Source organism: Pogoniulus pusillus, chromosome 7 (genome assembly GCF_015220805.1).
Source record: "Pogoniulus pusillus isolate bPogPus1 chromosome 7, bPogPus1.pri, whole genome shotgun sequence".
In the NCBI taxonomy this organism is placed as follows: domain Eukaryota; kingdom Metazoa; phylum Chordata; class Aves; order Piciformes; family Lybiidae; genus Pogoniulus; species Pogoniulus pusillus.
Window position 1 is genome coordinate 14001961 of NC_087270.1, and position 12545 is coordinate 14014505.

Below are 12545 nucleotides of genomic sequence, written 5' to 3' on the forward strand. Positions count from 1 at the left end.
AGAGATTAAATCCCACACATTTGTTTATTTGATCTCCATTTCAGTCCAGAATGGTGCCATTCCTAAGGAAAGGCCGCTAACAATCTTGCTTCCTGAACTAGAAAGACAATCTAGGAATGAATATTTTTATTGTGTCGTTCTGGACTAGTTTATTTGTTTGTTAGCAGCTGTTAAATCTGGAATATGTGTTTCTGAACCATGGACTGATCATTTCAGGGATGTTTCGTCTGTGGAACTACTAATGAACAATCACCAGGGTATCAAAGCAGAAATTGATGCCCGGAATGACAGTTTTACTACCTGCATCGAGCTTGGCAAATCTCTTCTGGCAAGAAAACACTATGCATCAGAGGAGGTACTGTGCTTCTGGAGTGTGTAGCAACTGCAGTGCAGCTGCCCTGTAGATCTTTTTTCATCTGCAGAAACTTGTGTTGTGTAATACACAGATAAAGGAGCTGCACTATGTCAGGGACGGTTGCACTCACTTGCTATTGTGAAATCAGTGTGTAAGTTAACTGTGTGACTTCATGTGGCATATTAGAGGTGGCACCCAAACTAAAACTGTTATTTTCAGTCCAGGAAATGCACAAAAAGCTGTTTTGTTCAGTTCAGCTGGGAGAAAGCTCTGGGATGGCTGTCTTTGGAAGCAGCAACTGTAAGCCAGGCTGCAGTGTACAAAGAGAACTGCTCAGAGAATGGGCAGGAAGAAGTGTATCACCTTTGGAAAAGAGGGGAGGTGTCCCAGGAGAAGTTCAAGGAGGTTGCTAGGTCTTGTAGAGGAAAAATTAGAGAGGCAAAAGCCCACTTGGAGCTCAGGCTGGCCACAGCTGCCAAGGAAAATAAAAAGTGTTTCTTTAAATATATGAATAGCAAGAGAAGGGCCAAGGACAACCTCCAGTCCTTGTTAGATAGAGAGGGGAATAGAGTGACAAAGGATGAGGAAAAGGCAGAGGTGCTTAACACCTTCTTTGCCTCAATCTTCACTAGTGGGACAGGTTGTCTCCAGGACAGCTGGACTCCTGAAGTGGTGGATGGAGTCAGGGACCAGTACAGTCCCCCTCTAATCCATGAGGAAGCAGTAAGGGATCTGCTAAGTCACTTGGATCCTCACAAGTCCATGGGACCGGATGGGATCCACCCTAGGGTGCTGAGAGAGCTGGCAGCTGAGCTGGCCAAGCCACTCTCCATCATTTATCAGCAGTCCTGGCTCACTGGAGAGGTCCCTGAAGACTGGAAGCTGGCCAATGTGATTCCCATACACAAGAAGGGTCATAAGGAGGAGCCAGAAAACTACAGACCTGTGAGCCTGACCTCAGTGCCAGGCAAGGTCATGGAACAGGTCATCTTGGGTGCCATCACAAAGCACCTACAGGATAGCCAAGGGATCAGGCCCAGCCAGCATGGGTTTAGGAAGGGCAGGTCCTGCCTCACCAACCTGATCTCCTTTTATGATCAGGTTACCCGCCTGGTGAATGTGGGGAAGGCTGTGGATGTAGTCTACTTGGACTTCAGCAAAGCCTTTGACACTGTCTGCCACAAGAAGCTCCTAGCCAAGCTGGCAGCTCATGGTTTGGACAGATTCACTCTGTGCTGGATCAAGAACTGGCTGGATGGCAGAGCTCAGAGAGTGGTGGTGAATGGTGCCACATCCAGTTGGCAGCCAGTCACAAGTGGTGTTCCCCAAGGATCAGTGCTGGGCCCAGTCCTGTTCAATATCTTTATTGATGATCTGGACGAGGGCATTGAGTCCAGCATCAGTAAGTTTGCAGATGACACCAAGCTAGGAGCAGGTGTTGATCTGTTGGAAGGTAGGAGAGCCCTGCAGAGGGACCTGGACAGGCTGGATGGGTGGGCAGAGGCCAATGAGATGAGATTTAACAAGGCCAAGTGCAGGGTTCTGCACTTTGGCCACAATAACCCCAAGCAGCGCTATAGGCTGGGGACTGAGTGGCTGGAGAGCAGCCAGGAGGAAAGGGACCTGGGGGTACTGATAGATAGTAAGCTGAAGATGAGCCAGCAGTGTGCCCAGGTGGCCAAGAGAGCCAATGGCATCCTGGCCTGCATCAGGAACAGTGTGGCCAGCAGGACAAGGGAGGTTATTCTTCCCCTGTACTCAGCACTGGTCAGGCCACACCTTGAGTACTGTGTCCAGTTCTGGGCCCCTCAATTCAAGAAAGATGTTGAGGTACTGGAACATGTCCAGAGAAGGGCAACAAAGCTGGTGAGGGGCCTGGAACACAAATCCTATGAGGAGAGGTTGAGAGAACTGGGCCTGTTTAGCCTGGAGAAGAGGAGGCTCAGGAGTGATCTTATTACTGTCTACAACTACCTGAAGGGACATTGTAGCCAGGTGGGGGTTGGCCTCTTCTCCCAGTTAACCAGCAATAGAACAAGGGGACACAGTCTCAAGTTGTGCCAGGGTAGGTATAGGCTGGATGTTAGGAAGAAGTTTTTCACAGAGAGAGTGATTTCCCATTGGAATGGGCTGCCCAGGGAGGTGGTGGAGGCACCGTCCCTGGGGGTCTTCAAGAAAAGACTGGATGAGGCACTCAGTGCCATGGTCTAGTTGACTGGCTAGGGCTGGGTGATAGGTTGGACTGGATGATCTTTGAGGTCTCTTCCAACCTGGTTGATTCTATGATTCTATGATTCTAAGTCTGTCTCAGAGAGAGTAAATCCAGAGAAAAACATACCTAGCTGCGTAAGGCCTTGATTTATTTACTGCTTTGTTCAGGCTAGAGGTTTAACCTGTTTCTTCCTGCCTCCCTTTGGCAGAGGGGAGACAGCCAAATGTCATAAGATATTGTCCACTCAGGGAGGTGACCTTTTTTGTATGTGAAGTATCCTGTAGGATATTTCTGTATGTGCTGTGAAGTATCCACAGAGAAACATTTGCTCAGGCGCTGGGAGGTTTTGCTAGCCAGTCTTCACCTTCAGAATAATGCAAGGCTTATGCTGGCATGTTAGTGTTGTTAGCTTGGCTAGCTAGAGGCTTTTTGTAACAGTCACACACGGTGCATTTTGCTTTGTTTGCTAGAAAAAGAGCAAGTGATACAATACCTGATTGCACCGTTTAGATTTGTTTGTTACACACTTTTTATCGAATACTCTTGGTGCTGTAGTTTTAACAGACACTTAATGCTGGTGCAGACATGATATTTTAATGTGAGGGTTATGTTTTTTATGCTTCAAATATTAAAACAGATGTTTTAGTCAGTTTAAGCAATTTCCTGGCAATATAGCACAATTGCTGCTGGTGGTGGTCAAGGTCATGTGGTGTGGTGGAGTGTGAGCCTGCTGTGTAACAGTCCTACATTCTCCTCTTCAATTCAGATAAAGGAGAAGCTGCTGCAGCTCACAGAAAAGAGAAAAGAAATGATTGACAAATGGGAAGACCGATGGGAGTGGCTGAGACTGAGTAAGCATGTCCTTGGATTTTTTGGGGGCAGGACTATATCTAATTCTTTCTTTACTGTGTCTTTCTGATTGCTGAAAAAAAACTACATCTCCTTCCTTTTTTATTAACAGTACTTGAAAGTGTGCTTGAAATTCACACCTCTTGACTTAGAAATAACGGAGAATTGGAAACCAACAAATCTGCACCTAATGTCTCACTAAAATTTGAAGCTAGACAAAACAGATCTACTATATTTTGCAGGTGTCATGTTCTAACTTTTTGCAAAGCATGCACTACTGAAAAAGAGGGACAGGTAGAGCCCTGCTATCTTTTGTACACAAGGTGTCCATGTTATCTCAGAGGCTAGAGTGGCAATGAGCAGTTTCCTGACAAAAGGTCTACTTTTAAGCATTGCAGTGTTTTGCAAATTTTACAGAAGCCAAACAACTCAGTTCTGATACTCAGAGGTGATCACATTTCATGTACAGACTGAAGCCTTTGCAACAGGCAGTTGTCCAGGTTCTCAAAAGATAAGACACAGTGTAGTCACTCTGAGATTCTAGGCTGCTGTGTATACATTTGTCATTGTTTCTGAGCCTCAGCAAGCTATAAGAAATAGCAAGGACAATTTTCCCTCAATTTGGGTGTTTTCAGTTATTATTCACCAAAATTGCTTGATCCCATTCACAAAAGCAGTGGTAGCTTCATTTCAGCTGTGAAGACAGGAGGAAAGAAACCTGTAGCACTGTGGACAAGCATGAAGTAAAGAAATACTGCTTGTTGCAGGTAACTACAATCTACAGTCAAGCTGCACTGTAGACAGGCCATTCTGAAGAAGAAACTCAGCAGATAATAGACTTCCTGCTCTGAAGGCAGTAGGCTACAGCAGATAAGAACAAAAAGGAAATACTGAAAGCTAAAATTAAATAAATGAAATTAAGTTGGGCTTAACTTTTGTTTTTCTTCAAAACAAACAGGACAAATGTCCGTGTTTTAAGAGATTAATTTAATTGAGCTTAGTTAAGGAAAGTACTTAGCCAAGTGCATTTACTTTTCTCCCTGAATTTTAAATAAATTCAGAAGATGCCTGATGACTGCACAATTCTCTATTTTATGTTAACGGCACCTCTACCTGTACATTCTTTGCTCAGTTTTGGAGGTACACCAGTTTTCAAGAGATGCAAGTGTGGCTGAGGCCTGGCTGCTGGGACAGGAGCCGTACCTATCCAGTCGTGAAATAGGTCAAAGTGTTGATGAAGTGGAAAAACTTATTAAGAGGCACGAAGCATTTGAAAAATCTGCAGCTACTTGGGATGAGAGATTTGCAGCACTGGAGAGACTAACCACGGTGAGTGCTGTAGGCAATAACAACCCTACGTGGCCACTGCCCTTCATTTTGGTGCTAATTGTTAAGAGTAACTCCCAGCATCACCAGCCTAATCTCTGTTGATCCATTTGTTTATTAATCACTCAGGGCCTTAATTTTCATGTTCCAAATGATACTAAAACCCTCTCATACTCCTTTATGAGAACAACCTGCAAGGAAGAAACTTAAGCGATAAAGGACTTCAAAGGAAGACCCAGATCCAAACACTTGAAATGATTTGTTGTTAAAATGTGAGGAGGCAGTGCTGTGGCGGGAGGTTTGTCAAAAATGTTTGTTGTGTTTTGACTGCTCCAGTACAAGGCTGTATTGTCCCTTAGAAAGACATAATAACGAGAGAAAAAAAAACCAAACAACAAACAAACCCACAAAACACACTTTATTTTTTGGAGTGCAGCTGCAATATCAGTAATTGGATAGCGTGTCACCACCTTTGGAGAACAATTCCCTTTAGAAACCGAAGTTGAAGTGGCTTAATTTTTCACATAGACTGGGCGTCACAGCTGCAGACAAAATGGAGTTTCTTGGCATCTTCAGAAATCAGACCAGTTTTATTTAGCTGGTTAATTTCAGAGATGTGGAACTCTTCATTTCTGTGTATAGTAAGCAGACGAGAGGATGCAGCTTTTCAGCATTTTAATAGCTTGGGCAGCTTTCACGTTTGTCTGTTGATTTTTTTCTAATAGAAGTAATTAGAAAAGAAACATGAACAGTGATGAGCTGCTGTCCAAGCCCAGGCACTCCTCTTGATACTGTAAGCCTTTACTGACAGATCTATGCCACAAACCTTGCTTGATTAATAATTTTAATGACCAATGCCTTCAAGTTTTATTCCAACAAGCTTTTATTTCAGTAATGCTTCAGAAACCTATGCGGTTATTTTTAGTTTCTAGATATGCCAGTGAAAAAAATGTGCAGTGCTTTTAAATTCACAAAAATGCTTCGTTTCTCAGTTGGAACTGCTGGAAGTACGTCGGCAACAGGAGGAAGAGGAGAGGAAGAGACAGCCGCCCACTCCTGAGCCCAGCCCAAAAGTTGCAGAGGATGCAGACTCCCAGCAGCAGTGGTAAGCCCAGGCTGCAGGAAGCTGAAGTGTATACATACAGAATTCTCAGGCTGAAGATGTATTGTAAAGGGAGGGCCTGGAGGTCATAGGGTTTTTGAATTTGACCCTCTTTGAGAAGATGCATTGGTTTATGGGGACAGGACCTTTCCCAGATATTTGAACTCGCTGCAGAATCAAACATTCCTATTTTTCATTGTGACAGTGTTACAGCTGCTGAGCTGTACCTGGCCCTAAGTAAGAATGCTGGGTTTAGAACCCTTGTGTTAGGAATTCAAATCTCTGAACAATTTTGGCTTTCTTCTTTGAAAAACATCAGTGACATCCAGCATCAGATTTCAAGTCACGTCCATGGAAAATTAATATTTATAAAACTACTTACATGATAGGGGTAGGCTTGTTTGTAAGGTAACTGTCAGGGAAGTCTGTTTTGATCTCACTTAACTCTGGATTTATTCAGTCAGGCCTGAGTATTTTAGGAACTTGAACTTCTGATATGTGCAATATTCACTAGGCAAAACTCTTTTTGGTAGAAAAGATGTGTGGCTTTCAAGAACTTAACACAATTTCTTTTCTTTTCCCTTTCTCCCCACAGGGATGGGACAAAAGGAGAGCAGGTTTCCCAGAATGGTTTGCCATCAGATCAGGAATCTCCACGGGTTAGTTACCGCTCCCAAACCTACCAAAACTACAAAAACTTTATTAGCAGACGGACAGCCAATGACCGATCGTGGTCTGGACTGTGACACAGAATCATTTGCAGCAAAAGACACCTTTTTTCAGTATGGTTTACTGGTACTGGTTTCATCTTTCAGCTTCTGATTTCCCTGCTCCTTTTCTCTTCCTTCCCATCAGTTGACTTTTATTTAATTAGCAGCCCCTTGGATATATATTTGCTTCAGTTTAATCCTTGTTTATTTGAATCTCCCCGCTGACACTCAGTTACTTTAAGGTGACACATTTATTTCATGTTATTGACTGTGAGTTTTTCATGTTGCTAATAGTATTAAGATTTTCCAGCTAAATCGTCCTTTATATGAGTAATTGAGATTTAATGAGATTGCATCATAATGAAGAAGAGAACTAGAATCTGACAGGTATGACGCATCGAGTTATACTAACAGGTTTCAGCACGGCAACATTATTAAATCAGCTGCATTAGCAAGCAAGTTATTTACAAGGCCAAAGACAACACGTGAAAGTAAGCTTGGCAGTAAAGGCTGGGAGGGAGGGGAGAGTTGTGACTTGTTGACAAATAAAAACCTTAGGGTTAGTTTTACAACATTCCATGCAGAATGGACTCATGGACTGCAGATAAAAATAAACATGAAATAAAACATTAAAAAACAGCATCTAGATTTATCTTGGTATTTAGCCCTCATAACAAGTTGTGACCTTGCTGAACAGCTATTTTTGGGCCACATTTTGCCTTGGACCTGTCCAGTTAGCACAACAGCAATTCGATTTAGTCACACAGGAGACAGAGTGGTATAAACAAGAGTAGGGTGCAGACCCTGATGGAGAGGTTTTGATGCTTTGTTTTAAAAATGAAATAAAATATGTTGTTCAATAATCCCATCTCTTTATATAGATACATGCTGAATGGTCCATGCCTTATTCATTCATTCTTGAATGTGGCTGTCCCACTGGAGTCAGGATGCATGCCAACTATCTTATTGTGCAGCCATAAACATAGTAGTAAACATATATATATATGTAGTTAATGAAACACAGTAGTTAAAACTGGCTTAACCTCTCCATTACCTTCTTGCAGAGCTTACTTGGCTCAATGCTTTCAGTGGTAAGGAAAATGATACTTATTTTTCTTCTGTTTGTGAACCTTACTCTCTGAGGTTCATATTAAGTTCAGGAAAGGGTACTGGCAGCCTAATATCAGTGGATATTAGAGCTCATAACCAGCACTTAGAAGGAAATGGTGGGTCCCAGTCTAGGACCTTTCCCCATCAGTTTGTCTTTCAAAGAAAGAGCCAGACCCAGTTACTTTTGGGTCTGTACACAGACTTGCTCTATGCTTTAGGTTACTGAGCTGTTCTACCTTTTTATTTCTTTAAAAGAAGCCTTTTGTTTCCTCTTTAAGTGAGCTGTCTGTTGCACATTCTGATTTTTATGAAATGATCACTAGTTGTGGCAAGGAACATGAGGTGGCCTGCAAGCACATCCCAGATCATCATCTTGTTGGTTACCATAGCTTTATACACCACCTGTTTGCTTCTCTATTTTATTACCATGATATCTAATGCATTTCCATGTTAATCCTCACCATCTGCGCTTGAGTCTTTCAGGAGAGCTTTCTAGCTCAGTTCATTGCATCTTGTGTTGTACTACATCAGATGTACACAGTCATATTATGTCTGATTTGAGGCACCAGGTGTGCTGTGATTGATGAGAATTCATGCTTCTGACAGCTAGCTGAGTAGTGCAGCTGAATGGTTCTGTATTGGCTGAGCTTGTAAAATGGGAAAGGCCATGAAAAGGATGTGCTTCAGTAATTGTGCTTTTGCTGTAAATTGTCTTTCCACTTCATGATACATCTTTGTTTTTTTTCTTTTGTCAGGATAACAACATGTAGCTTCTTAATGCTATTAAAAGTTCTTGATAAATATGTGCAGATGATCTGGTGACTATCTACACCAGTGCTCACTCTGTGCCCATAAGAGCATGGCAGTTCTCGGAGCAATGTAGCTGTAGCTTCAGACCACTATCTAGGAATCCTTCAGATGTTTTCTGGCTAAAAAGTAATATGTAAAAGTAATATATATAGATACATTTTTTCTTTTTTACTTAGTATTCTCAGAGATAAAAACTATGCTTTTGTAACGAGGAAAAATTAATTCAGTTATTGATTAAGGTCATGGCTTTAGGCACTAGAAGTGTAGGACTTCACCTATTTATTACAGCCTGTGGTACTGGCTTAACACATTAAAATTGTACCACTGCCAGAACAATGTATGGGCTGTCATCTCTGCATTTGCAACAAGGCAAACACATCTGCTGTGGTGCAGAGCCTTAAGTTGATGAACTACAGGTAACGTTGCTTCAAGCACTCTGAAAATGCCAAGGATGTCTCCAGTTATTGTCACCAGCTGTCTCATTGCATATTACAGTTCTGATTTTAAGTATCTCAAGAGTAGTGTTTAGCCACTAAAGCATCTGCAACTAACCTCTCAGTCACAGCTAAGAAAACTGTATTCATGTGCGTGATAACTGTTTTGTTTTAATAGTGCAGTTTGCTGTTAATGTTTGTCCTCCATTGCATTGTCTTGCATGCCCAGTGCATGTTTCCATTAAAATTTGTTTAGCTCTTGTTTTTTCTCTATATTCATGACACATTCTTCGCATAGCTGTTCATGATTCAGATTTATTTTGCTTGTTTTCTGTTAATTGTAGATAACACATGAAAAGGAAATAAAACCTGAAAGAGCATCAGAAAAGTTTTTCAAAGCCCTTTTACAATCAGTAGAACTTTAACTAGAAGTTACAAGTCTGATTGTGTGATTAAAGTTGGCAGTTATCATTTAAAACTACAGAGTTGCAGATTGCAGTACCAAATTACATGTCATTTCTCATAAAACCACATTAAGTAGCTGTGTAGTGGCTGCTGTTTTGAAACTGGTCTGGTTTACTTCAGATTGATGATTAGAGGTGCCTCCAGATCAGTAATACTTCACATCTTGCTGGCATCACTACAAAAAACGTGCTCCTTTCTGTAATGGTTTAGGTAACAGGTAGTCCTGGGTAGTTTTTTTAAGTTGTTGAGATACAAGTTACTGAGTTTTGCGTAGTTCCTTATTGTTGGTTGCAAAAAGCAGTTAGGTGAAGGGCAGAGGCTGAAGTTCAGTAACTGTCACTGATCAAAAAGACGTGCCAAGGGCTGAATCTGTTGGCCACTGATGATCAGCACTAGTATGGATTGATTAGCTGACCTTTCACTGGTGAAGCACTGGCTGTTCATTTCACTACCTGTGTTAGCGTAGCTGTGCTGGCAGTGTTTGGGTAGTCTTCACCCTTATCTGTTGAGCCTCTCCCCTCTTTAATACAGTATTTTTGTTATATTCTGGGATTTGCAGGCAAATAGTGAGGTTTGAAGGCTTAGATTTATCCTTATTGTGAAGAAGCAGTGGCATTGACTGGATAGTGCTGCAGGGTAGATGGTTCCTCTCATAGACTAAGCTGTGAGGCTCCATGTCTTTAGGGACAGAGTAAAGTAGATATGACTGGAGTGGAATGTGAGCTGTGATTCTTTCCTCGTTTCAGTGGTGCAGTGTCTGTACTCTGGAGATTTAGATTGCTTAAAGGCAGTTAACCAATCCTTCCCATGGTCATAGCAAGCTGACACATAGATCTTCCTAGGTCAATATATGAGGTACAAAGGTGTGATGTACAACAACGTGTATTTGGCAGGTATAAGAAGTTCCAGCAAAAGGTGGCAAAATTTAGTTGACTGCATAATAATTTGGCTGCTTTTGAATTGTTCAGGCCATGTGCAGAAGTGGGAATGTCTAATTATTGTGCCATTTGCAAATACCTGCTTGTCTGCATAAAAACAGTCCAGAATGTTTGTAATCTACTAGAGCATTAGCAGCACTAAGCTTTAGCAACTTGCTAATAATAATAATAATAATAATACACACTGGTTGTGTAACTCCTGAGCTGCTACCAACGGCTCTACACGTCAAAGTAATGGTACGAGAAAAAAAACTGGGACCAAGCTGCATTTCAAAAGCTTATAGCCATTAGGATTCCAATTTAAATCATTTTGGGATGAATGGCTCCTGAAGACGTCGACAGCTTGACCAGTCAGAGCTGCTGGAAACATGGCTGCTCTCTAGGCTATCTCGATCACAGTGCGAGAGGCAACGCGATCAACAAAGCAAGTGATGGGCAAGGCCTTGGTTCTGTCTTTGTTTGGGGGTAAATAGCTGTGTGATGTTGTGTGACTGTGGTGGTTTTCAGTTCCTTTAACACAAATCCAATCCACCTAATAACGAACGTCTGGAAAAGATCTTGATAAATTGACACAAGACCTCATTTCCCTTGTCTTTAAGATCCAATATCCTAACTGAGATGGTGGAGATGAAATGCATGGTGTAATCTTTCTAATTTCTGCATGTTTTGATTTTGTTGTGTCACTAGGGGAATGGGAAAAGTGGGAAAGGAGCTTTTACAGAAACAAAGAAATTGCACAGATTTTTGTAAATGCTCCTGGGCATTTTGACAGATCTTTCTCTGACCCGTAGTTAATACCTCTTATGGACTTTTAATACTCCAATATGCCATAAATCTATTTAAGGTGGCTGATGTGTATAACTTCTACTGTTCTCTAGGTTTGCAGAAAGTGTGACTGTTACTGTCCCAAACATTTGAGTACTTAGCAACAGAATTGAATGCTCTCATTTTAGGAATAACAATATATAAAAGAAAATTAATTGACAAGCAGAGCAAAGCACAGTAAAATTCACACTGATGTTTAGCTGCTCTTATTTTCCTGTCTCTCCACCTATCAAATGGGTACTAATCCATTCATACCTCCTAATTTCCTTGGCCTTCTGTGTCTCCATGGAGTGTGAGAAAGAACTTACTGGCCTGCATCATTCTCCAGGCAAAGTTTATACACAGCCACATTGTGCAGGGAAACAGATTAACTGCAGGATACCTCAGTGTTGTGAGTCTTCAAAATGAACATTTTTTACCCCTGTTCCTAGGTGGCAGAAACTGCAGAAACAAATGAAATGGTCAATGGAGCTGCAGAGCAGAGGACAAGTTCAAAGGAATCTAGCCCAGTTCCTTCTCCAACATCAGACCGCAAAGCCAAGATGGCCGTTCAGGCCCAGACTGCTGCTACCCTACCAGCCAAAACACAAGAGATTCCTTCAGCTCAGATGGAGGGCTTCCTGCATCGCAAACACGAGTGGGAGACACACAGCAAGAAAGCCTCCAGCAGGTAAAGTGCTTGATGGAGATACTTATCACAGTATCACCAAGGTTGGAAGAGACCTCACATAGATCATCAAGTCCAACCCTTTACCACAGAGCTCAAGGCTAGACCATGGCACTTGCATCCTAGCTCAACAATATATAAGACAGAAACTGTTAACCCTGCTGCTGTTGTCATCTCCCCACTCCTAAAGACTTCTCAGGCTCATTCTCCTGTTGTAGGAGCTGGAATCAAGGGCAAATCCTGCCTGACAAACCTGGTGGCAGGTCACGACATTAATAGACGAGGGGCGAGCAACTGATGTCATTTACGTAGATCTGAGCAAGGCCTTTGACACTGTCCCACACCACATCCTGGTCTCCAAGCTGGTGAAACATGGGTTTGATGGGAGGACCACTAGATGGCACAAGCCATCCTCATGAGGTTTAACAAGACCAAGTGCGAGGTCCAGCATCTGGCTCGAGGCAATCCCAAGCACAAATACAGGCTGGGCAGTGACTGCATGGAGAGCACCTCTGAGGAGAGGGACATGGGGCTGCTGGTGGATGAAAAGCTCAACGTGAGCCAGCAGTGTGCACTTGCAGCCCGGAGGGCCAACCAGATCCTGGGCTGCATCAGGAGAAGTGTGGCCAGCAGGTCAAGGCAGGTGATTATCTCCCCCTACTCCACTCTGGTGAGACTCCACCTGGAGTACTGCATCCAGTTTTGGAGCCCCTATTATAAGAGGGATGTGGACATGCTGGAG

At 42.6% G+C, this 12545-nt stretch overlaps 1 protein-coding gene across 4 annotated transcripts in view; it reads left to right on the top strand.

Moving 5' to 3' along the window:
* Positions 1 to 12545, top strand: part of SPTBN1 (spectrin beta, non-erythrocytic 1) — a 137569-nt gene that overhangs the window by 119268 nt on the left and 5756 nt on the right. For all 4 annotated transcript variants that reach the window (XM_064145977.1, XM_064145978.1, XM_064145979.1 and 1 more), the window contains 6 exons: positions 217 to 355; positions 3334 to 3418; positions 4549 to 4745; positions 5735 to 5847; positions 6440 to 6503; positions 11568 to 11806. In XM_064145977.1, coding sequence (XP_064002047.1) covers positions 217 to 355; positions 3334 to 3418; positions 4549 to 4745; positions 5735 to 5847; positions 6440 to 6503; positions 11568 to 11806 — 837 coding nt within the window. The remainder of the gene's footprint in view (positions 1 to 216; positions 356 to 3333; positions 3419 to 4548; positions 4746 to 5734; positions 5848 to 6439; positions 6504 to 11567; positions 11807 to 12545) is intronic.